Below are 27,431 nucleotides of genomic sequence, written 5' to 3' on the forward strand. Positions count from 1 at the left end.
AAAAAAATAGGGTGCAGCCTAAAAATTATCAGGGTTAAAATAGTGAAACAGTGTAGCTAAGCCAAGAAATGGCTTCAATCAAAGTTGTTGATTAATAATGAAAGCATAGTTATGTCCTTATTAAAATTACATATGTAAGAGTTAAAGCACTGCCACAAGTGCTGTACGTCAAATATGTACTAGTAATAGCATGGGTAGCAGTGAAATTTGGAATAAATACCACGAGTGTTGTATTGGAAATGGGGCCGGATAAATTTCCAATACAACACTCGTGGTATTTATCCCAAATTTCACTGCTATTCCCAGTTAATACCATACTCGCTGCATATACACATGCTGTGCATTAGTGTCGCTATGTACGCAATTTGTCACTATGTACTAAACACGCGTCAACACTAATTGGCGCTACATTGTTAACATCAATTCTAGCCAATGAAATTGCAATTACAACTTTTTCACTGCTACCAGTGAAATACGGGATAAATTTCACTGCTACTATTGAGACTTTTGTATGGGCAGTGAAACAGGTATGGTATTAAGCACGGAATACAGTTGGTTAGATATTTTTGTACCTATCTTAGAACAAGCATGAACATTATGCATCAGTGAACTGATCTATTTTAGAACTACAAAATGCTTTTTGTTCCACTATTCACTACTCTGTACAGATGATGTCACACAAGACTACCAAATGGTCTATAAAGTGAAGGGCCAGATTGTATAATATACACAAGTACTAAAACTGTTAGGTCATGGAACAATGCATTGTCATCCACCAGGCAGAGTGGTTAAGATGACAAGGAAACACACATCCTTAGCATATACTGAAAGCAGCAATGTCATGTAAACACAGAAAACCTCACAACTACAATGGGATAGTACCAGACCCACTAACACAAACATGAAATGCCAAGTGGTGAGTCTTACATGCAGGCATGGTCCAACTTACAAAAATATCTCCACATGCATACTGTGTACGTATATGGTTATTAAGCTTCATCAAGTGGCACTTAGCTTCATTGAAGTGGAAACGATAAGTCATGGAAAAGATGAAAAATAGCTCCAGCAAGGTACGTAAACGTAACCTTTAAAATGTCAGTTTACATTGGGCAGGCATCATGGCTAACTCACATAGGACATAACCCAATCATTTTGTTTATAAATTATGTAGTCTAGTATGTTTCACGAAGCTGGAATGAGCTACATGAGTTAATGCCATTGTTATCATACAATAGGTAACAAATATCAGATTTTTCTGGGGGTAGAAATACCATATAACGGGAAATATTCGAAGGCTAAAATAAATTATTGTGATAGTTGTATAAGTATTGATTACATAATAAAATGATGATCATAATACGTATTGGGAGTCACAAGAGTGCACTGTAGTGGATAGATTATAATATGAACTGTACATCTTTGAATCCCATTTCGGTGTTGAAAACATGATATGGCCAACGATTTGTAAAAGCAAAGAATAGATATTATGCACAAAACAAGCTTCACCCGAACACTCATAGTCAAAATTGTAAGTCATTTAGTGTTTGCCTAGCAAAATTTAAAAATGTGAACTACTTTTATATTAAGGAGTCGCATAACTAAGGAAAGTTTAAGACCTTAGCAATCAAAAGGAGCAACCCTTATTTAAGAAGCTCAATTATTAATGCATAGTTAGCTGCATACAAATTGACAAATTCATGCATTTTTATTACAAAAGAGTTTGCCTTTGCAATGGTAATGTCATCATGCTTTCCAACTAAGTATCCTGTTTTTTAATGAACATTTATTTATTTATTTATTATCTAATTCATCCAAATTAGAAGGGGTGGCACCAAAAGGCTAGGCCTGCACGAGGGTGCTTCCCCAGAATATAACACACATACAAACGTATACATAATAGTTACTACAGCATACAAAAATTAGCTACACAGAAAACATGTGCAAAAAGTGAGAAAACACACACAGGGGCTGATATAGGGGGGGGGGGGGGGTGGATGGGGTGGCTAGCCACCCACCATGAATTGAACTACTTCACTTACACATGCATTAATAGCTAAAGTACTCATACTAATCATATCTAATCAAAAACAGCTAAGCTGTAAAAAAAGGTGCGGCCCCAAAAAGGCCATGGTGAAAAAAGATGTGAAATCCAAGGTGGCGGCCAAGAAATGGCTGTGATGGTAGGTTAATGGTAAAAATTTTAAAAACGACAATTCAGGTGAATTTTGTGTCAATTGACCAAGCGGCACCAAATTCACCTGAATTGTCGTTATTAAAATTTTTACCATTAACCTACCATCACAGCCATTTCTTGGCCGCCACCTTGGATTTCACATCTTTTTTCACCATGGCCTTTTTGGGGCCGCACCTTTTTTTACAGCTTAGCTGTTGTTTTTGATTAGATTTCACTTCTTTTTGTATTTGTATACCCCAAAGCCAGCCTATGGCCGGCTTTGGGACTTTTTAAAACTATCTTTTTTTTCTTTACCACAGGAAGAAGAAAAGACGAAGCAGATGTACTTTAAATATTTTATCAGTAAATGTACAAATTATATATATATATATAAAATACATAATTATTACAGAACTCTCCATGGTGGTTTCTTTATAACTGAACACTCTACAAAGTGACTTCTTCTAGCTGATATTTCTACAGGGTGATTTGTTTGTAGCTGAACTCTCTACATGATGGTTTCTTCACAGCTGAACTATCTACAAGGTAACTTCTTCTAGCTGATGTCTCTACAGTGTCACTTGTTTGTAGTTGAACTCTCTACATTGTGGTTTCTTTGTAACTGAACTCTCTACAAAGTAACTTCTTCTAGTTGATGTCTCTACAGGGTCAGCTGAACTCTCTACATGGTGGTTTCTTTGCAACTGAACTCTCTACAAGGTGGCTTCTTCTAGCTGATGTTTCTACAGGATTTGTTTGTACTGTAGCTGAACTCTCTACATGATGGTTTTCTTTGCAGCTGAACTCTCTACAAGGTAACTTCTTCTAGCTGATGTCTCTACAGGGTCACTTGTTTGTAGTTGAACTCTCTACATGATGGTTTCTTTGTAGCTGAACTCTCTACATGATGGTTTCTTTGTAGCGGAACTCTCTACAAAGTAACTTCTTCTAGCTGATGTCTCTACAGGGTCACTAGTTTGTAGCTGAACTCTCTACATGGTGGTTTCTTTGTAACTGAACTCTCTACAAGGTGACTTCTTCTAGCTGATCTTTCTACAAGGTGATTTGTTATAGTTGAACTCTCTACATGATGGTTTCTTTGCAGCTGAATTCTCTACAAGGTAACTTCTTTAGCTGATCACTGTACAGGGTGATTTGTTTGTAGCTGAACTCTCTACAGGTGATTTGTTTGCAGTTGAACTCTCTACATGATGATTTCTTTGTAGCTGAACTCTCCACAAGGTAATTTCTTCTATCTGATCTCTGTACAGGGTGAATTGTTTGTAGTTGAACTCTCTACAAGGTAACTTCTTCTAGCTGATCTCTCTATACAGGGTGATTTGTTTGTAGCTGAACTCTCTACAGGTGATGCGTTTGTAGCTGAACTCTCTACATGGTGGTTTCTTTGTAACTGAACTCTCTACAAGGTGACTTCTTCTAGCTGATCTTTCTACAGGGTGATTTGTTTGTAGCTGAACTCTCTACAAAGAACTTCTTCAAACTGATCTCTGTACAGGGTGAATTGTTTGTAGCTGAACTCTCTACAAGGTAACTTCTTCTAGCTGATCTCTATACAGAGTGACTTGTTTGTAGCTGAACTCTCTACATGATGGTTTCTTTGTATCTGAATTCTCTAAAAGGTAACTCTTAGCTGATCTTTCTACAGGGCGATTTGTTTGTAGCTGAATTCTCCACAATGTAATTTGGTTGCAGCTGAACTCTCTACATGGTTATTTCTTGTAGCTGAGCTGTCTACAAGGTGACTTCTTCTAGCTGAACTCTCTACAGAGTGATCTTTTCATAGCTGAAACTCTCCACAGGGTGATTTGTTTGCAGCTGAACTCTCTACATGATGGATTCTTTGTAGCTGAACTCTCTACAAGTGACTTCTTCTTGCTGAACTCTCTACAGGGTGAATTGTTTGCAGCTGAACTCTCTACATGGTGCATAGTTTCTTTGTAACTGAACTCTCTACAAGGTGACTTCTTCTTGCTGAACTCTCTACAGGGTGAATTGTTTGTAGCTGATCTCTCTACATGATAGTTTCTTTGTAGCTGAACTCTCTACAAGGTAACTTCTTCTATAGCTGATCTTTCTACAGAGCAATTTGTTTGTAGCTGATTTCTCTACAGGATGATTTGTTTGTAGCTGAACTCTCTACATGGTGGTTTCTTTGTAGCCGAACTCTCTACAAGGTAACTTTTTCTAGCTGATCTCTCTACAGGGTGAACTGTTTGCAGCCGAACTCTTGCAGGGTGATTTAAACGCTCTACAGGGTGACTTCTTTGCAGCTGAACTCTCTACATGATGGTTTATTTGTAACTGAACTCTCTACAAGGTAACTTCTTCTAGCTGAACTCTCTACATGATGGTTTATTTGTAACTGAACTCTCTACAAGGTAACTTCTTCTAGCTGATCTTTCTACAGGGCGGTTTGTAGCTGAATTCTCTACAGGGTGATTTATTTGCAGCTGAACTCTCTATAGGGTGAATTTTTCTAGCTGAACTCTCTACAGGGTGATCTTTTCGTAGCTGAACTCTCTCCAGGGTGATTTTTTTCAGCTGAACTCTCTACATGATGGTTTCTGTGTAGCTGAACTCTCTACAAGGTGACTTCTTCTAACTGATCTCTCTACAGGGTGATTTGTTTGCAGCTGAACTCTCTACATGGTGCATAGTTTCTTTGTAACTGAACTCTCTACAATGTGGCTTCTTCTAGCTGATCTCTCTACAGGGTGATTTGTTTCTAGGTGAACTCTCTACAGGGTGACTTGCCTGTAGCTGAATTGTCTATCAGATTAACTGGTTGTAGCTGAATTCCCTACAGAATAACTTGCAATGTAATATAATTCTTTAATGGAGTAAGTTGTAAACGTAGCCGAATGCTCTATTAGGTTGACTGTTCTATTAGAGTATCTCGATCTCGCATTTGCAACACGTAGTTGGCTTTCGAATCCTGACTCAGTGGTTTGTAATCCGATTCTTCTGTACTACTGCAAGAACTTTCTATGATGATTATTCCAGCTACACACCGATTTTCAGCTCATTGCTCTAAGCGGTTTGCCTGCATGGTAGGCGTGAAAACTAATAGTTTTTTATTCATAAAAATCGATTGCGTAATGCACCTATCAATGTTAAGCCCCACTACCCCCCTCCCGGGCTTACTAAGGGATTAGTGGGGGATTTTCGCCGATTTGATCAGAAATTTTGCCCCACTAGTGGGGCATTTGACCGTTCGAAATTTTAGGCGTTTGCTTTAGCTTGCGAGCTATGAAAATTAATCTGTTTCCTAAAGTTTATTCCAGCGATACTACATGGAGATTTGACCACTAGTTGTTCCCCAGTGGGTGGAGAATTTGATTTTTCAAAAAGTCAAATCCCCACCATTTCCCCCACTACGCCCGGGAGGGGGGAGATGGGGGATAACATTGATAGGTGCATAATTGTGACACAGGTTGGGTTTTGCGTCATATCTCCATGGTCTTTATCTCAATTCCTTTCAAACCACAAAAAGGCACTCCTACGATGGTTACTCCATCTACATATAAATTTTCAACTCATTCCTCCGAGGCGTTTACCCCGTAGGCGTGACAGACCTTCGACCTTATTTTACGCACATAATAGGTCATAACTCCGTGTATGTTCATCGGATTCCTACCAAAGTTGGTACTGAGATCCGCCTTAATGAGCCCTTCAAGTGTGCCAAATTTCAGCACTATCCGAGTACGCATTCGTGTTTTATGTAAATATTTTAATAACGACAATTCAGCTGAATTTGGTGCCGCTTGGTATTGGCACAAAATTCACCTGAATTGTCATTATTAAAATTTTTACCATTAACCTACCATCACAGCCATTTCTTGGCCGCCACCTTGGATTTCACATCTTTTTTCACCATTGCCTGTCTGAGGGCCGCACTTTTTTAACAGCTTGGCTGTTTTGGATTAGATTTCACTTCTTTTTGTATTTGTATACCCCCAAAGCCGGCCTATGGCCGGCTTTAGGGCTTTTTTAACCTATCATTTTTTCTTTACTACAGGAAGAAGAAAAGATGAAGCAGGGTGATTTCTTTGTAGCTGACCTCTCTACCAGGTTATTCTTCTAGCTGATCTCTCTACTGGATGACTTGTTTGTAGCTGAACTCTCTACAGGGTGGTTTGTTTGTAGCTGAATTTTCTACAGGGCAATTTGTTTGCAGCTGAACTCTCTACATGGTAGTTTCTTTGTAGCTGAACTATCTACAATGTAACTTCTTCTAGCTGAACTCTCTACAGGGTGACTTTTTTCTAGCTAATCTCTCTACAGGGTGACTTGTTTGTAGCTGAACTCTCTACAGGGTGATTTGTTTGTAGCCGAACTCTCTACAAGGTAACTTCTTCTAGCTGATCTTTCTACAGGGTGATTTGTTTGTAGCTGAACTCTCTACAGGGTGATTTGTTTGTAGCTGAACTCTCTACAAGGTAACTTCTTCTAGCTGATCTTTCTACAGGGTGATTTGTTTGTAGCTGAATTCTCTACAGGGTGACTTGTTTCTAGCTGATCTCTGTACAGAGTGACTTGTTCCTAGCTGAACTCTCTACAGGTGATTTGTTTGCAGCTGAACTCTCTTACATGGTGGTTTATTTGTAGCTGAACTCTCTACAAGGTGACTTCTTCTAGCTGATTTCTCTACAAGATGACTTGTTTCTAACTGAACTCTCTACAATGTGATCTGTTCATAGCGGAACTTTCTACTGCATGGGTGATTTGTTTGCAGCTGAACTCTTTGCATGATTGTTTCTTTGTAACTGAGCTCTCTACAAGGTAACTTCTTCTAGCTGATCTCTCTACAGGGCAATTTGTTTGAGCTGAACTCTCTACATGATGATTTCTTTGTAGCTGAACTCTCTATTAGGTACCATCTTCTGGCTGATCTAACTACAGGGTGACTTGTTTGTAGCTGAATTCCCTACAGAATAACTTGCAATGTAATAAAATTGAGTAAATTATAAATGCAGTTGAATACTTTATTAGGGTGACTGTTCTATTAGAGTATCTCGATCTCGCATTTGCTACACGTAGTTGCCTTTCGAATCATAACTCGGTGGTTTGTAATCCGATTCTTCTGTACTACTGCAAGGACTTTCTATCATGATTATTCCAGCTACATACTGATTTTCAGCTCATTGCTCTAAGCGGTTTGCCTGATAGACACGAAAACTAATAGCTTTTTTATTCATAAAAATCGATCGCGTAGTTTTGACACAGGTCGGGTTTTGTGTCATATCTCCGTGGTCTTTATCCCGATTTCTTTCAAACCACAAAAAGGCACTCCTACGATGGTGGCTCCATCTACATAGCTATTTTCAACTGATTCCTCAAAGGAGTTTACCCTGTAGGCGTGACAGACCTTCGACCTTATTTTACGCAAATAATCGGTAATAACTCCGTGAATGTTGATGGGATTCCTATCAAAGTTGGTACAGAGATCCGCCGTAATGAGCCCTTTAAGTGTGCCAAATGTCAGTCCGATCCGAGCACGCATTCGTGTTTTATGGCGGATTTTGCGAAGTGTACGAAATGAAGAAGAAGAATTAAGAAGAAAAAAACGAAGAAATTAAAACGAAATTTTGTTCGCTCGTATCTCGGAAATGGCTGGAGCGATTTTCTTCAAATTTGGTGTGTAGACTCCCCTTGCTGGCCGGCACCTCTCTAGCAAATTTGGTTCCAATCGGATAAGGGATCACAGAGCTACATAGGTGTGAAAATTGCGTTTTCTTTCTTCCTATTAATATACTCACGGGTGGCACGCCGGCTTCTTGGGCCGCACGACACACTACCGTGTGTCTTGATAATACACTTGTATATAGGACACATTTTTCTGTTATGTTTAGTGACAAACTCTTTGCATATTTGTTCAACATTCAGTGGGAAACTAAATCCTTGCATTGCCAACACTCTGAGGTTACCCAGTCTTTCATCACTCATAGTGGTGCACAACCATGAATGGATTTGCCTGAGACAAGAAAAGGTCCTTTCTGTCTCAGTGCTTCCGATGGGTAGTTTTGCCAATATGCAGAGGAGTTCTCATATATTGGGGAAGAATAGGATCTGCATCTTCACTCAACAAATGAGTTATAGACTTATCCTTTAAAGTTGCGCAGAAATTACTGTAGTGAGTTTTCCATCTAGCAAGCTCACTATCAAGGTTGTCATCTGAGCTGCTTGCAGTAAATGATTCCATTTAGATTTTTTAAGATGGTACATAACTGATGCCCGTCTTTTGTGGCAATTACAAGTGTTTACATGCAAGTACCAGTGTTTTTTTAGGTTCAGTACAAGTGGCCAGCACAAAATCACTTCCAGATTCAATCTCAGGAGGGAAATTTTCTAAATTTTCCTGGGGGGCATGCCCCCAGACCCCCTAGTAAGAGCATGTTCGCACACTGAACCTATTAACACAAACACTTTGATAAATCCCCACTTCATTATATGGCAGTGCTCACTGTATAAAAAAACTTGCAAAAGCATGCCAGCCACCCCCTTTGATTTATTTCTGGATCAGCCCCTGACACATACGCACATGTACACACACACACGCGCGCACATGTACACACATACACACACACAAGACAAAGTAACAAATATTACACATCTAGCTACACCATTGCAGATATTCAGCAGAGGATACAGACTTTTTAAAAAGAAAGTCATAAATATGACATAAACAAAATACCAGCAAGAGATGGCTACGCTATCTGGCTAACAAATTTCCCACTAACTTTGTCTTATTCTTGCCAGGTCTGTTTTCTAAAGAAAGACTTCTGTATAGGCGTGTCAAGGGCTATACATTGCTCTAGAGGCCCTGGGAAGACACTGAAGTGCATTCAGGTGATGTTTTATTAGGTTGGAGTAGCTTACAACCTTGCACAAACATGAAAATGTCTATGTTTTGTGTCATTGTGGTCCATCCAAAGCTCCCAGTGGCATGGAGGTTGGCCATTATGACACATGACCATTTTAAACCTAACACAGGGAATTGTAGAGGCTAGTTTGCATAATTTTTTGTTGTTGTTTTTTTGTTTGTTTATTTTTTTTTGAAAAACACATTGAAATAAGGTAACACACGTCATAAAAATAGTTTTATACACATTTTAATTAATTCAGTTTTATATACATTTTAATTAATTCAGTAAACAATGAAACAAGACTCACATTGATTGCTTGTAAAAATTGGTTGAGCGCACATACACTTGCATGCATGTGCACACACACACGTATGCATGCATGCACACACACACATACGCATGCTCAAGTTGGAAGCAAGTCAACCATCAAGGGTGGCTAAAAAAGATAAGTAGCAAGTTGCTGGCAAGCAAGTCTTGAACATCAATCACACACTATGATTATCAATTGTGTATTTGCAAGTAGGCATGGTACATGTGTATTAATTAGATATGACTCAACACATGGAATCTAACAAGGGGTCCCATATTAAAGGAAAATATCAGCAAACAATTGAAACAAAGTAGCTATAAGCCAGGTGTAGATTACAGGAATGCCAGGTCAAATGTAATTGCAGTCTCATAGGATCAAATTTGCACTTGTACTTGATTTATAACACTTTTCTTCAGATGCTTATAAAATCACCAGCAAAATTATAAGCAAAATACTGAGGTAAAATATTTTATTGCTAACACCTTTGCTTTGTTCTTTGTCATCTTTGAATTACAATGTAACTTCATTGTAATGAGGTAAACTTTCTTTGTTGATGTATGTTTCTGCTGGCACACAGTTTTTCCAAGGTTGTGTTCTGTCTATCACGTGTACTCTACTGTTTAAGTTAAAGTTGATTGTATAATCAGGTAACAACTCCAGGAGGTTGTGAACAATTACAGCACCATCACCCATGACTGAGAAAATTATATATTTATTTTGGGTGACATAATAATTGTGACCAGATTTGCGAAAAGGTACCTTTTCCTTTTCCACACATTTTACATGTCAGAAAACAAAATAATGTAACACTTGACTCTTTTTACTGATTAACTTGCTCTTATATAGCTTCACAATGTAGTCAGATACTTTAGCTGCACTCATGGAAAAATTCAGGCAATTATATGTAATGATAAAAAAGTTATGAAGCTTCAAAGGTCAAAAAATGGGTCAAATTTTGTGTGTGAAAAAGGTACCTTTTCACAAACTCGGTCACAATTTGTGACCGGATTTGCGAAAAGGTACCTTTTCCACACATTTGACATACCAGCAAACAAAATGATGCAACACTGGACTCCTTATACTGATTAACTTGCTCTTGGTATCAAAATGTAGCCAGATACTGTAGCCACATTCGTTGAAAGTTTCAAGCAATTATATGCCATGATCAAAACGTTATGAAGCTTTAAAATTCAAAAAATGGGTCAAATTTTGTGTGTGAAAAAAGGTACCTTTTCGCAAATCCAGTCACATTGATGATGGAACAAATCTTGTCATTTGAAGCATACAATATAACCTAAGCACATTGAGGGCTATGGAAGAACAGTATACGTAGTTGCTTTGATTCAGCTATAGAACCTAAATCACTTAGTTGAAAGTACAGTGAAGCTGTAAACTGTTGTTAAGGAGAAAATAAACCTATAAGCTAAAGACAGGCATTAGGTATTTAATGTATTATTTGCAAATCACATGTTAATTATTTAGACAATTAATGTCCATATTTTTCAAGGGCAAATGAGTTATATAATTATGCTGTATAACTAACTTAAGAAAACTAATTAAGCATAGCACTGCTGCTTTCTCGACCTTCAGAAGGGTGGTGCAGCAGGCCAGACTGGGGTGGGAAACTTTGGTTATGAATATTTGAACACTACAACACTGAGATATCAATGCCATACATTCTTGGGGGTCTGGGGACAAGCCCTCCAGGAGGTCTGAGATAATATTTTATTACATTCTTAGACCTCTCTAAGCGACATCTGTCCCTCATTAGTGCATTCCTAAGAATAGATAGCAGTGTTTTATATGGCATTTATCTTTCCTTTGAAGTGAGGTGTGAAAGTAGTACAAGAGTCCTCTTTGTTATGGACTCTTGTTATCCCAATAATCTAAAATGGAAATGCATAGCATTTTCATTATAGAAATAAAGCAATCTATTTGTCTAGTTGATGTAACCTCTTTTCTGTATATGGTCCATTTTAGATGATCTGTACAACTATGCTTACAAGATTCACACATTGTGGCTATATGGAATACAGACAACATACAAGTATTTATAACAGATATTCATCATCATGTTTAGGCATATTAACATTAGAGTCTCTTCTGAAAAATGTGCTATGTAGTTCCCTTAATCTTTTATGTAGTTCAGAGAAGGGAAATCTATGGTCAGGTCGATAGTTGAGACATTCCTTCATCACACTGTACACCTCCTTGGGGCACTCGATTGGCTTTTCCATTATCTTCTTTTCTAAAACAAATTTCTTTACATCATTGCCTTTCATGGTAGGATAAGGTGCACCACCATAAGTAAAGACCTCGGCAAGAAATACACCAAAGGACCACACATCTGATTTGAGGCTAAACTTTCTGTTACTAAGAACTTCTGGTGGTTGCCATCTTATAGCTACTTGAAGTGTTTCACATATTTTATGACTTTCTTTGGGCTTCAGGCGCAGTGCTTTATTGAAACTGGCAATTTTGCATACCTGGTGAGCGTCAATAAGAATATTGCTGGCTTGAATATCACAATGGACAATGTTTCTTTGTGCTAATTCCATCATACCACAAGCCACATTAGTTGCCATTCCCAACAGTATTGAGCTATTCAAGTTGGCCTTTTCATCATGCAAGTAGGTTTTCAGTTTTCCTCTCTCTGCATATTCAAATACTAGCGAAAATGTCTTTTCTGATTGACTAAAATCAGCAGTAATAAACTTGATGATATTGGGATGTCGGCAGCTCTCTAATATGGAAATTTCTTTGCCTAACATTTCTTGTGTATATGTTACTTTAGGTTTTCTGATGACAGTCATTAAATCATTTACTTTATTGACTGCTAACCAAAATTCACCACTTTGGCCTTGTGCTACTATTTTTATCTCCACATATTCAGCCTGTAGAAGTAAAGATACATTATGTACCCAACAAATATGACCATTTAGAGAAAAACACGCACAGTTTTATGCACATGTTAGATACACAGAAAATCTATTAGCTACATAAGCCTAATGAACATAATGCATTCTACAAGATACATGCTTTTTAGACCACCTGTGTTCTACAGTGGCTTCCTATTAACAAAACTGATGACTATTTGCATCCTGGGGTTGAAACTGGGTCATTACTACTGATCTGGATGACCCACTGACCCAAGGAACTGGATGCAACTCTAATATCATGAAATGCATTAACAGCTACACAGTGTAGCGGATCTACTAGTGTATTTTAAATGGGTACAGTAGCCATACCAAGAGAAACTCTAACACAAGTAAGAATATGATTTACAATCAATCGGTGTACATGGCTCCATGTAACCCAAACACATTTTCAATAAGTGGGCACAGCTTTGTTCATATGTACCTACAGACTTCAGTTCGCCTTACTGGTATTAAATGGGGGTGGGTCCTTGTATGCTAAACGGTATCACACATTCCCAATAAGTGGGCTTGACTTGCAAAAGACCTACAGACATAGCTTTATGCATCTACTAATAAATGAGAATGGTCCACACATGCTTGTGGACAGTACCACACTTCGATTATCCAAATCCCAATGTATCTCAGGCAATGGTAAAAGTGTTCAGATAACTAAACAGAACTCTGTTGAAATACTCTAATAGAACATACATCTGTACTCAAAATACTCTAACAGAACAGTCATTTCCAATCTCGGATAAACAAGTGTACAGATAAGCAAGGGTTAGATAACTGAGGGTCTATTGTATCTGTATCTGTATGACACTGATTGTATCAAGTGATCGCTATGTTCTTTAAACTTAATGAATGCTCTATTAGGGTGATTGCACTAATAGAGATCTTGTTAGTGCATTTTCTACTGTGGTTTTGCATTATAACTCAATGACGTTGTTTGTTCTAGATCCATAGTCCCTCATTTACACCACCTATGGGTTGGATGTTGAAGCAATAGAACATTTGTACTAAAGTTGATATGTCTTAATATTAGTAATACAGAGATGTTATTTGAGGTTTGCATCACAATAATACATACAGTACAATAAATGTTACTTTAACTTTAGAATACAGCCACTAGCTTGTTGCTATTACAGTGTTTGGATCAGAAGATATTGTATTTATATTTCAAATCATAAAGGAGTATGACAGTGTTTACATCTTGACAAAACAGACCATTTTATATTTTATAAAGGGTTAATTCTAATAATTTCTGTAAGCAACTCAGTACTCACCTTTCGCTGAGGTGAATGAACAATGTTGGGAGTTGGTTTTTCATACTGATCATGTTCTTCTTCGGGTTTGGATTTCTATATTAATAAAATAGACAATTTAAGTAAATAATTAACAAAGCAAGTGCTTAATGTTTATAATATTATGAGCAGTTAGAATCTGTACTGTATATAACCAAGAGTTCATTATATGTGACTGGATCTGCAAAAAGGGGTCTTATAGCCTTTCCAAATTTCCATGTTTGATGATCATGTCTTTAACCCATTGTCTTATACTTACATCCAGAAATAGTGCCATGTGACCAAATTTCAGACTGGTACCATATACACAAGTCACGTTATGGATTGCCAAGCACATGCAATTGGAAAGGCTATAAGAACCCTTTTCGCAGATCCGGTCACATATATGCACTGTGAAGTATAAGATCTTATGAAAAATGTAATATTAAACAGCCTTTTAATTGGCATGTGCTAAGATGTAGAGAAAGCATAAGTACAGTGGTAAGATCAGGGGCAGCGGAGCAGGCCAAAGATTATGGGGGCTAATAACTATGGCTATATAATGAAATTAACTTTACATAAATGCCATTCAGCATGAGTGTCTGGGGGCATGCCCCTCAGATTTTAGAAGCACTAAAAATATACTACGTTGATACAGGTAAAGTATGTGTTTACTTTTGGTTATAATTGTGACTGTTCTATTATAATGGTTGACTGTTCTATTCGAGTATCTTGAAGATACACAACAAGGTAAGGGGTTCTCAAGAACAGTTTCTATACTGCACAGTTTTAGCTCTTTGGCTACTCTGTTAGAGAAATTGAGCATTCTATTAGAGTACATCTTTCAAAGTTTTCAGCTCCACTATACTAATTAACATTCTGAGAGGAAGCAATGAAGTGGGCATTCAGTCACCAGTTAAAATTTATTGTCACACCATGGAAAATGAATCCCTGAACTATATCCCTGTGTAATCTGGGGGTTTCAAAATCAGTAGTACAATAATGACCAACTATTATGGAGTGTGCAGTTCAGTTACATCACATATACCATGCATGACAAGATTAAAAGCAAAAATACAGTAAAAGATGCTGCATACATGATGCTAGTATATCTAATATGAACTTACTGGTTTTAATTGCATGTAACATCTTGCAGGAAGGGGTTTGCTTTTCTGAGTAGCTGCAGCAACCTTATCATCAGGATGTTGATAAATCTATTAATTACAAGCTTATAACATATGTTGTCCATGTCCCAAGCCTCCCAGCCAATCTTAACTAATTGTTTTGTATTTGTTCTTTGTGCATATGTTATTTAGCCGTGCATACTTTATATATCTTGTTTCCTAACAATATTGCACATTATAAGCAAATGGCAATATTTTATATGTATATGTGTGTTCCATGACTGACCTTACGAGGTAAGACTGTTGAATACTGGTTTCCTCCAACATAATCATTATCAACAGCAGACTGAACTACAATGTCGTCGTATTGCCCTTCTGATGTGTTAGTGGGAATTTTTCCCTATCCAAAGGTATTGAATATATCCACATTGCAGATATGTTTTTACCAGTTACCTCATATGCACCATCATCGTACTTTAGGGATTTCACAAGAGTAGTTAGGTCATAGACTTGCTCTTGTAAAGTTTCCATCACCGTCCCAACCTTATTTTCTAATGACTTGTTTAGAACTTCTTGACCTTCCTTGATAGCCTTCAAATCTCTTCCCATTTGCTCCAATTTTTTCTCTAGAACTGTTAAGCGATCATCCTTTTGCTTTTCTTGATCAATGAGTAGATGATCCTTAACAGGCTTGCAGTCAGTAATTTCCTGTATTAAAATCAAACAGTATATAATTATACATAATATGCAAGACTGCTATAGCTATCATATGTGTACACAGTGTCCCATGCACGTAAGGTGATTACATTTCAGATTACATGCAAAATTCATCTTTTAGCTATACCTGTTTATAATAATTTTCTTCAATTGATAATAGCTAAATTGTTTTTGTTGTTTTTTTTGATAACACTCTTAATTGTTCCACTCTTTTGTTTTCTTTTGTGAACATTCTGTTTGTAATTAGTCCAGTTATGATTGTGGTAGAATTTAGAAAAGACACACTGCTAGGAGTCACCCAAAATGCAAAATGTGACGGAGTATTTAACTAGAGGGTCTGACTCCTGGGAAACTAGTTGCTCTGAGAAATTATATGTGATGACTATTTTTGACATTTAAGTTTTAATAATTACATACGTAGATTCTAAGAATTTTGTGTGTGTATAAAACAGCTATTGGTCTGAAAATATTAGATTAAAATCTGGAATCATGAAATTTGGACTGAACTATTCGTAAATGCCATGAAGATTAAAGGTAATTTATTAACTTTTTTTCCCAAGCATAGAAATTTGAAGGAACTTGTTTAAAATGTAATGTAATAATTTTTGTTTGTTGAAGCATACGGCAACACACACATCGCTACTATATTAGAGTATCAAGCTAACTGCTTATATATAAAGCATTTTGTTCTTGTACAAATTAGGTAACAGAAAAGTGACAATTACAAGCCAATACCCAGAATGATTTCTATACTCCCCTGCTTTTGGGTATACCATGCCTTGACAGACAGGAAACTGAAAATTGTCTGGTCTCAGCTAGGCCTAGCTACACGAGCCTATATGTATAGCAACATATTGCAGTTAATTGCATGCAACAATCTTTCAGCATTATAAGGCTCCTGCCCTTCAGTAAAGTACACCATATGTGACCAAATTTTAAACGATCCAAATAACACATCAGGCAAAATAAACTAACACCACCAGTGGATAGCTACACTATCGTAATACTAGTTTTGACCCTCAAACTGCTCAAGGCTGGTTTAACAGACATCGTTTCCAAGTGGTATGGAAGGTTCAAATGGCAGTTTCTGGCCTTGTGAAAGGTCTGGCTTGGCAAGAATCAGCGGTTTACTGGTGGATGGCCTGATAAAGTTGGCCAGAAGTTCTTTTTTTCTGTTGCTTTTGCTACATATCAGCCACTAAAAAGCCAGCACAGCCCTGTAATCTCACGACTGGACTCCAATCGTGGTTTACCTCCATTTTGAAGTCTATCTCTTGTCTACCCCACCACCCCCCACCCTCCACCCCTTTTTGAGCATTTGTGATACTAGTTCACTATCTAACTGTTCAAATTTTCTGTCTTATTTGGCAGGAAACTCTACAAGCAGCTACTAATACTGGAAGTGATCTGAATGGTAATAGATTGATGCATCTTTTCTGTAAATTTCATATGCGTACTTGCTATCCTTATGTATGCAACGCAGGGGTACATAGTTCTGGAGGCTCCTGACTTTCATGCTTTCATACTCCACTTGAAAATGCAGGAGCCAGGGTGGTTTTGGGTTAGGGTTAGGGTAAGCAGTCACATTGATATACTTTAATACAGCAACCAGCTATTGGCAGCTAAAGAATTCAAGACTATTTGAAGCTTAAACATCAATGAAAATGGCCTTATACAGCAATAAATTGGCATTATTAACCAATTACGGTGGCATAATTTTGGGAATAATGGGCAATTCTTAAAAGCATAATAGGTGATTTTTTGAGCACTGCTCAAAAGGATAATGCTCAATTTTTGGAGCATAATAGCCTCATTCCTACATCAGGGTCAGTAAAATCAATCAGCCTCATAATTACCAATACAGTAGGACTTCGATTATCCGAACAGTATAAGTGACTGCTCTATTAGCCATTACGTGAACATTCTATTACAGTGTCGTACGTTCTGTTACAGTGTTGTATGTTCTATTAGAGTATTCTCTCTATATGTGTCCGGCTAATGGAGGTCCTACTGTTGCTGAAATATGGCTGATAAACCGATTTCCAATTATTTACTGACTAATTGGTGTATCACACTACTTTGTGATGCTTGGCAACTTTAAACAAGGTAAACTCTTTAGTAATAAACTACTTTGGCTTCAGACTGCTTGTTGACTGTTCTATTAGAGTATATTAATGCTCAGTGAATGGTTTCCTGAAACTCGTAGAGCCACATGCATCTGCTGCATTGTTTGAACCTCCTGCACAATACAACAGTTAAAAGATGAACACCTTCAGGAGCTTGCTACCTATAGAGCTTTTAACTTCAAACTTTCAACTGGTGACTCCCTTTTCTGTGTCGTCTATTCAACAGACCATGCACCCCAACAAATTGAATACCTGAGTGAGGTATCAGCTTGTTGATGATGCATGCATAGATTTATAAATCTATGATGTATCCATGTGTCTATAACTTTATTATACATGAGGCTCTTGTGAGATAGCAGCTGTAGTAGGAGTAGCTATAGTCTGACTTCGGAGCCTTGTATCGTGTAATACATTTTAAACTGACCAACTCATTTCAACTGGTCAAATTTTTTAAAATTGTAATTATAATTGAATTAATGCAGATCTACATACGCAGCTAGCTAACTAAGATTAACACTGACTCAGTTGAGAGACTACATAATCGAACGGCTTAGCTAGCCCGAGCTAGCCAGAAAAGGCGATAGCTATATAGCTATGCAGCTATACAATCAGTAAACCCCACTCACCCGCACGTCCTTCTCAAGTCCCACTTCGTCAATCTGGTCGAGACTCTTTGACCTATTGTCTATCGGAGGAATCAGTGGTACTTTCCTGGCTACAGGAGGAGTACGGAATCCTGGACCGCTTGTTCTTCTTCGAGGAACTGGAGGTCTTTTTGATATTCTCTCTTCTTTTTCCTTAACCAATCTATCAGCTAAATTTTTGTGCCCCAAGTGCTCTTTCTCTTGTTTTAAAGCTGCTATGAATCGACTGAACGCGTCTTCACCTCCTTTCTTCTGCAAGATTTGCACCAAATGTGAGCCTTTTTCGTACGACGGTAATTCCTGAAGTGCGCGAAATTCTTCGTCTACCAGTAACTTCTTCACCCGTAATAAAGGAAGTAAATAAGGTAAATTAGTTTGCGCTGCTATTTCCCGTTCACAACTTTGCAAAAGGAGTCGGTATTCTGCCTCAGTTAACGATGAAGTCATATCGGGCGCAGACGACTCAGTTAGCTAGCCAGGAATATAGCTATATATTCGCAATGCCAACCGACATACAAATTAGGGATCATTATACACTACTACAATATATAGCTAGCTAGCATGCATGCATGTACTCTTGCATGCATGGTGCCGACCGACGTGCGACCGCGCTCATCGATTTTGATTATAAGCGCGCAAATTAATTATAATAGAATAGTATCTATTACGCGTGTGAGGGACAATTATTATGCTGGTTTGCATGAAGTCGATAGCGCTACCTCAGCGCCGGGCCTTTTTGAGCTCTTCCTATCTACTTAGGGTCTTAATACGTGTCTTCCATCCCATGCAGGTCAGGATGTTAAATCCTGCTACCTTCGCTTTGATTATGACATAGCTAGCTAGGTAGTGATTCCCTTTCAGTCTAACCTAGTTATCCATCTTTCTTGTAGGCAGCAAAATTAGCATGTATTCCGACATGAATTTATAAATGCTGCTCGTCAGAGCCTTCTGCTCAATGCAGTCTCTATTCAGGACCAAGCCAGTATTTATCCAATTTACTACTGACTCCTGTACTAGCTGGCTAGTTTGTGGCATTCCCTGTAATTCTTTGAGCCTGTCCATGTCTGCTCCAAAAGACTACCTACCACAGGGACAGCAAACTAGACTCGAGAAGCTACAGAAAAAAAAGGAAATATCATAGGGAATAAGCAAACTTTGCTGATCAATTTGGTGGTCACCATCTTGGCTGCATGTGCATGGACATCGACCCATGCGTATTTGTAGACATGATGCTCGTGTGATGTAAACCACGCACTTCTTCAGAACAACACTGCTACTACGGTAACCATGCTCAGATGTTTTACATCTTTTCAGTACTGCCTGGGAGTACTTTGTGGTAGTTGGACTCTGTTTCTTACTCCTGCTCCCTGCATTCTTTTCCATCTTAGGTTACAGAGCTTTGTCAATGCCCCTATTGGGATATGATGTTGTGTATGCCAGCAATCCATGCAAAGAGTTGAAGGTCTACATAGGTTCTGAAGGTTTTTGTTGTTGTTGTTGCTGACTAAGCTTTAAGTTTATACTTCCAGCTAGAGGTGTGAGGGTACAATGGAATTTGAGCCAGATAACAAGACAAAAATCATCACACTATATACTTATAATCTAAAATCAATATATGCATGTGCTTGAGATATGCAGGGTCTGGGTAACGAGACTAGTTCTATAGCTATAGCTACACTGTGATAGCTATATCATATCCACATAGGCTAACTTATATACCGAAAATGCTTTGTAAGTAGGCATTCCAGCCCAATATTAAAATAGACTTTTTAGCTATATGCTCAATAGATAGAGCATTGATTACCAATTTCATTCGTTGGGTTGGAATTAGCTACTTTTGCACGCACTAAAGCTGAAAAAGAGTACATTTTTCTCTGGAGCTCCCCATACATTTTTAAGGAAAAAATGGCACAATTGAATTAGGAAGCAATCTAGCACCCGGCCTGGACTGTCTTGAAACTGCAGTTGCTTCTAGCTGCAAGTTTGTACATGTAGCTAATGAAGGTTTATTGGATCTCAGTGATCTTTGTATGCTTTATGGTAAGCATATATGTTTCACCTACTACACACTTGTCAATACAATGGTGTATTCCAACTAAGTAAAAAGATTAAATTAACAACTTACAAAGAAGTGGGGTGTCACAATGATGCAACAATACCTAAGGTGGAATTGTGGTTTTAAATATGGCATTGTTATGTTGACTTTGAAGTGGTTATACTTGTGATAAAGTCTGCATACACTTTAAAAAATTACAAAACAACACAAAACTTACTTAGATGTACAATAAAACTAAGATTTCCATGATGATCAGCAAGTGGACAAACCCCATAGCAATTTTCATTCCCATTGGAGCTCAGATGACGGAGCAATCCCAAATTGTACGTTTGTGCCAGGGTACTACTGGGGAATAAATGAATTTAAAAAATCTTGGATACTGGAATGCCCACTGTAAGTTCTGAATGCATACAGCTATTTCCATGCATACACAATCATAACTTTTTACTAAACAATAGCTACCTGTATATTTATAAGCAAGGTGATGTTGAGCTACTTCGAAAAACCAGGCACCCAGCAATTAATACCATCCCCTGCTAGCATTGCTGGTGATTTATTATTTTAAAACTATGATGTAAATTGAATCTGAATTTAGTCAATTCATTTTAATTAATAACTAATGCTTACAGGAGTTACAGCATATTATTCCATGTATTCTCTAATTCATTAATTATTTTGTAATTCATTAATTGCCACTATTTCATTGCTAAGGAAGTGTACCGTGAACAAACTGCTTTAAACCACAAACAACACTCAGAGCCATCTTCTTAACTGTTGCATGTTTTCTTACTAAAAGTCTCTCAACAAAGTCTTGAGTCTGCTTATCTCATACACATATAAGAAGCAACATCACACCTTTTGTCTTGAAGGGATAACCTATGAAAGACCCATGCTGTTGTTTTTCAGTCGCTACAATACCCATGCATACAACTTATTAGAAAAGCTGTTCACACTGTATTCAGAAACCGGTTTCACTTGTATTTTGAATTGGCACAAGTATTCACCTCAGAGTAAAAGCTTGTACCTGTCTATAAGTCCAGTTACTTTTAAGAAAAGCTACTTTGCTGCACAAGTGTGGGTGCAGGTATTTGTTTGTTTAGTTTTTGTAATATCATATTTCATTCCTGGTGAACTAGAACATACTGTACGTAGATAATGAAATTAATGATATGTCATTTTGCAAATAACTAGACTATCACGCACTATTCATGAATATGAAATCTTATATAATGTGCCTCTGCAAAAATAGATAAGTGGGTGATGCAGCCCCCACTTTGTGTGCTTTTGCAACGGGATGATAGGACTGTCCTTAGTATATGATTTTTCTTGATTTTTTGTCTTCTTAAAACTAGGCTAGGTTTTCCCTATAGGGGTGGGAAAGGTGGAGGGAGTACCATTAGACCCAGTATAAATAAATACAATGAATATTCATAGTCGACTTTTTAAACTAGAATTAAATTGACTTTTACAGTGATGAGACTTCATCAACAATTCCAGTCACAGTTTTGAAACCAGAAAATGTGGCTTTAATATAAATTAGGTCATGAAGCACACCATATAGATATATTTTGTACCTAGCTACTTGACATAGCCACTTCAGCGCTTATAAGCTCCTGCCACTATAATGAGTCATTTAGTGGCCACCTTTGGTAAATAGGTGGCCATTACATTAATTATAACTGTATGGCTACTAAACGAAGATCTTTTCCCATCACAATATGTAAGCAACTATATATACTCTTGCCTACTACTATACATGTGAAACAATTCTATATTATTACTATTATAGTGCAAGACCTCATAAAAATCACACCACAGTTATAAATTACACAGTAAAGATTTAAATCCTCTACACTTGATGATCTCATTTAAGAAATAGGTGCCACATTAAAGGCAAAGGGTATTAAGCCACTCTGTGAAATCAACAAGCAAAAATTTAAAACTAAACTGCTGAGCTGTGAAAAGGATGTAGCCTTCAAAACATTCCTGGTGTGGAAAAGGTATAACATCAAAGATGGCAGCCAACAAATGGCTACAGAGGTATAATAGTGATGTCAACAAATCTATAACAATAACAGCACAAACTTATTGAACAACAATATCACAGATATCATCGTTTTCACACCAGGAAAGACTTGCACCCTCTTTTATAGCTTAGCTGTTTTGGTTTAGAAATCACCATAGAGCATTTGTAAAAGGCTTGCTTACACTGGTCAATCTGATATAATTGTGCTGAAATAAGCACTCATTTTTTGTGCTTCCTCATTTCTGGAGCCTTCTTATAATGCTATAGCTACACATACTGTTTAGTAAGTTACATTCATAAATCAGATAAAAGGTACAGTTTTACTATGATGAAAAATGCATCTTCAAAAAGACTAGCTAGGCGTTTGCATTTCTTATCCACCATGTTAGTAGTCCATTCTACTGTTTATACATCAGTTTGGGTACAGTCACCCATTAGCAGTTAGGTGATAAACTCAAAAAATTAATGTGGTTTCTACTTTCCCCAAAGCTATCATCAACACACAATCACAGGGGGATTATAAGGGTGTTAGGTGGTTTTTTGACTGTCACAAAAAGGATATTGTGGTCACCTCACATCAACTGTTGTGTCCTTACAGTTGTAAATAATTTAAAACCTACCCAATATGAGTAGCATACATAAGGTAGCCTAAGTGGTAGGGCATCAGCCGGGTGATTGAAAGGTTCCAGGTTCAATGCCCAGGCAGTAAACAACACGTAGACATGTGTTCACATTATTTTCATCTGTATGTAACTGTATTATAAGTAAACTGCACCACAAGTAGGATAGCATAGTTATCAACCAGAGGCTGAGGGCTAAGGTGCTTACGACTAGATATTCTGCAGGTACAAGTGCAGGTAAAACAAAATTATTAAGCATTCTTTTCATAGCTGAATTTCTTGGCACACTTTACACAGGAAACATAAATCGTTTGTTTTATGCACTAAACTACTTGGTTTCTATACAAACCTTTCTAATTTTAAGAATGCCACACCTCTGAAAAGCCCTTATTTCAGCTTTAAATTCATACACGAAGATGTACTTGAAGTTTAAAATGCGACTATCAGCTCTAAAATACTGTCCTATTCTAATAGAAACAGTTTTCTACATAAGAAATCCACAATAGTATACAAACATCTGGATGTTGTGTTTCAAGATAAGCACAAAACACTATGAAATACATGACAATTTTACTCAGTGCACACCTTTAAAAAGTCTCGCCCTCAGTTAAAACAATTACACATTTCATACGTCTGTAATAAAGTAAGCAAACAGTATTGGTAGATTTTCATCATAATAAAACTAGTTTTACATAAGGTACCAGTACTTGCACTGTGTCACATAATTATCATACTGTTTGCAATGCACTTGTTTGCTAATACCTACATTTGATAAAACTGTAATTACAATTATAAGAATAAAGGCTTATTAGGAAAATGATTCAGATATTATCCTTAAACTATATTCTATATGTGATAAACCATTATACTGTAACTTCTGATCACCAGTATTTAAATTCATTAACAACAGAACAATGGAATGTGGTAATGAATCACAGTAGTACTTCTGACAAGTTCATATCTAAGTATATTGATATTAAAAGGACAAAGTTAATTGTAACATGCAGGGCTGAAACGATCGTGGATTTTCAGTATTCAAGCACTACTCTAGAGTTAACAATCAAGTATTCACAAATACCATTTGAAATCCCTAGTACTTTATAGCAGTGTGTACATGTGTATCTTTGCTATTACTTGAAAAGTTGTGTTACTTGTATCAACCAAACTCTGCAACCTTCATGATGTCATTTCATGATGATAAATACAACATGTGAGCTGGGTCATGGTTATAATGTTTAATGTGTGTTTGAGTACCAATTTTACTATCTAAGTACCAAAATCTTTAATGACTGTTCAAATATTTGCAGTATTCATTTCAGCCCTACTATCAAGTACATAACTATGACTACAAACCCTTGACATGGTCTATTTTCATGTAAAACCCCAGAAATGAATTGTTATCATACAGTACGATAATACTGTATAGTAGGGTTTGGTAAGAAATCATATGGTTTCAAGGATTTTCTCACCTTAAAAAATGGCCTTGCAATACGTTTTACCCAAAAAAAACTACCTGGAATGCATTAGTACTGTTATAATGATGCTGTACCTTGGGTAAACGAAGCGAAAAGTCGAATGTTTCAATGTACAGTGAGCTTTAAAAATTTCAAAATTCACCTACATTTCGTCCGCCAGCCTGCCTGCTATAAGACCTGGTAGGGCTAGGTGTACGGCTCCAGAAATTTCAGACAGCCAAGGTAATGATGGTGGATTCACGAATCTGTTGTTCCGATTACGTTCTGTCCACTGCACCATGCTGCTTGCTTTCATCATTCATTCGCTTCTTCGAAGGATAATTAATAGTTACGGCGCTTAATAGTTGCGGCGCGCGTCACAACCCAAACACGTAATTTTAACGAAGGTGTGAATACGTTTGCGTAACATGAGGGTGAACAGGTGTAGCTCTAGCATTTCTTAACAGTGGGTAGTCATTTTATATAGTCTTAATTACCAGTTTAGCTTTTTTGTGAGGTAGCTAGCTAATAATGTCTTTGAGGGCGGATCCACCTCAGGATCCAGAATTCTAAAAACGAGGGTTCCACTCTTATAATGGTGGACTTTCCAGCAATGTTTTACTGTAAAATCATCAACATTTAGGCCATTAGAAATGCCTCTTTAAACTGAAGACAAAACAATAATTATTTTTAGAGGAGCTTATTGCGTACGAAGGTAAAAGATAGCTGCTTCAAGTGATGTTTATGCTATGTGGAAAACAAAAAGAATACAGCTAGCTAGACAAAAAAGGTAGCTATTTAAAAAATTAAAAATTTCAAAAGGAAGTAGGGGTTGATATAATACTAGCTATTTAAAAATTAAAAATTTCAAAAAGAAGTAGGGATTGATATAATATACATGCTACAAAAAGTAAGGAAATAAGCTCAAAATGTTACAGCTAAAATGAGAAATGATCCAACAGTAAAAAGTAAGGAAACAAGATTAGATGAACAAGATCAGACAACTACTTGCTAAAATGAGACACACTTTAATGCCTACTTTTGGCTAGCTAGCATCTTGAAATGAGACCATCAAATTAGCCAAAAGTAGGGATTAAAGTGTTAGCAAGTAGTCGTCTAATCTTGTTCGTCTAATCTTGTTCGTCTAATCTTGTTCGTCTAATCTTGTTCGTCTAATCTTGTTTCCTTACTCTTTACTGCTGGATCATTTCTCATTTCAGCTCTAACATTTTGAGCTTGGTTCCTTACTTTTTGTAGCATGTATATTATACAAATCCCTACTTCCTTTTAAAATTTTTTTATTTTTTAAATAGCTAGTATTATATCAACCCCTACTTCCTTTTGAATTTAGAATTTTTTTAAAATAGCCAGTTATTATATCTTTACAGTGACCAACACTGAAGGTCTGACAGCAACTTGTGCTGCAGTCTTTGGATTACGGAGGCTTTAAAGATTACATAACATAGCTAATGAGTTGAAACAGAAAATGGGCCAAAGTAAGGAAAAATGCGTTGTGAAGTAGTGATTAATAAGGAAACGCATATCCTGTTTACAACAGAGTGAAAGCCATATTAAACAAACACAGAAAACTTTCACAACTAATGGGAAGGCACCAGACCACCATATTAGGGGATTTATATAACACCAGTATGCAGACCACATTGAAAATATGATTACAAATATGATCAGTATGCCAGTAACATTTTTTTTTAAATTACACTTACACATCATGTGTTAATGCATGTGATTATCTTCATCACTTCCAACGTATACTGCACTATAAGATATTGGAAACAGGAGTAATAATATTATAACATTACAGTAATACAGATAAGGCTTGAAACAACAAAAACTGAACTTACAAACATGGATTCAAAGAAAATATCTTAAATGTCAACTCATTTGATCATTCTTAGAGTATATTATGTAAAAGAGAAAAGTATAATCACTTTATTGAGTAACAGCAAAATTGTGACCATAACAAACATTAAATTTTGACAATGACATAATTGTATGTTTTGAAACCTTCAAAGGCAACTGCTAATTTTGGTACATTTTTTTAGTTGTGCGTAACATGTGTAGACACGTAGCTATTCATGCAACTGATATTATAACTAAATATTATACCAACAACGAGTTCTTGATTAGATGTATATATAGCTATTAGCTAAGTCCCCCCTTCCTTTTGCGTACCCAAGGATCATGGTACATCTTAATTAATCTGAAAGTCACAATATGAAGTTCATACTACTGGTACAGTACATTATACTAAGTGACCACAGGTAGCATGCCATTAGTATGAACTTCATACTTCATTTAACGGTACCAGTTAAGGCCAGTTCTCTGTGTTATTGTAAATCGTCGTTCTCGTTTCTTTCCACTCTGAGTTTACAATGCAAAACTTTAACTGTTAACTATACAGATGAGTGTTAGGGCACATGGTTATAGACTCATAACAAATTATATTCCCGAGTATACAATGGGAAGTAGTTATTGTTATTGTTGTTATTATCTACTTTACCAGTTAGGCACAGGAGGGTGTACACAGAAGGCAGAGCCTGTTCGAGGTGTTTACCCATAGCCTAAAAGTAAAATAGTTGTCCAGCGTGAGGAGTGAAAATTTGCCACGTAGTCTATCTTTAGCAGCAAACCTCCACCCCCTGGGATAGCCGGGGCATAACATAACTAAGGTGCACTATATGATCAATTAAACTTTACCCATTTGTGCCAGAGCCCATCATAAGTAGCTACAGCTGTACAGTGGCTTGGAACACTCTGTGAGCATGCATCCACAAAATGTGACCTGTGCACGTTCAACATACCTACCTATCTCCCTAGACTGTATGTTAATGCATAGATAATATATACCTAAGGTATATATTATCTATGGTTAATGCTTCCTGAAGAAAAGATAAGGCAGCCTGTATATATACCAGAAGTAAAACCGCAAAGGGGTTGGTGCCGTAAGTACAACATTTACCAAGTAGCTAGAGCAGACGAATCATACAGTAGACACACTTACCTTGCCTTTATGGTGAAACGGCTACAGACTCCCTCAAAAATCATAGATGCGATGCTAGTCATTACTATCGA

General features: G+C 37.1%; 1 protein-coding gene and 1 long non-coding RNA gene across 2 annotated transcripts; both read right to left on the reverse strand.

Annotated features, from left to right (window-relative positions):
• Nucleotides 1–11,326: 11,326 nt before the first annotated feature.
• LOC136268091 (tyrosine-protein kinase ABL1-like) lies at nt 11,327–18,705 on the reverse strand. Its single transcript, XM_066063322.1, has 6 exons — nt 18,165–18,705; nt 15,149–15,403; nt 14,982–15,095; nt 14,699–14,785; nt 13,575–13,649; nt 11,327–12,264 (listed from the first exon to the last, which is right to left on the reverse strand). The coding sequence occupies exons 1-6, from the start codon at nt 18,627–18,629 to the stop codon at nt 11,422–11,424; spliced, it is 1,839 nt and encodes a 612-aa protein (XP_065919394.1). The 5' UTR covers nt 18,630–18,705; the 3' UTR covers nt 11,327–11,421.
• Nucleotides 18,706–20,431: 1,726 nt separating this feature from the next.
• LOC136268092 (uncharacterized) lies at nt 20,432–27,430 on the reverse strand. Its single transcript, XR_010706872.1, has 3 exons — nt 27,361–27,430; nt 26,063–26,115; nt 20,432–20,583 (listed from the first exon to the last, which is right to left on the reverse strand). It is a non-coding gene; the product is annotated as an uncharacterized lncRNA (long non-coding RNA).
• Nucleotide 27,431: the final 1 nt, after the last annotated feature.

The sequence above is a fragment of the Dysidea avara genome, chromosome 10 (genome assembly GCF_963678975.1).
Source record: "Dysidea avara chromosome 10, odDysAvar1.4, whole genome shotgun sequence".
Lineage (NCBI taxonomy): Eukaryota > Metazoa > Porifera > Demospongiae > Dictyoceratida > Dysideidae > Dysidea > Dysidea avara.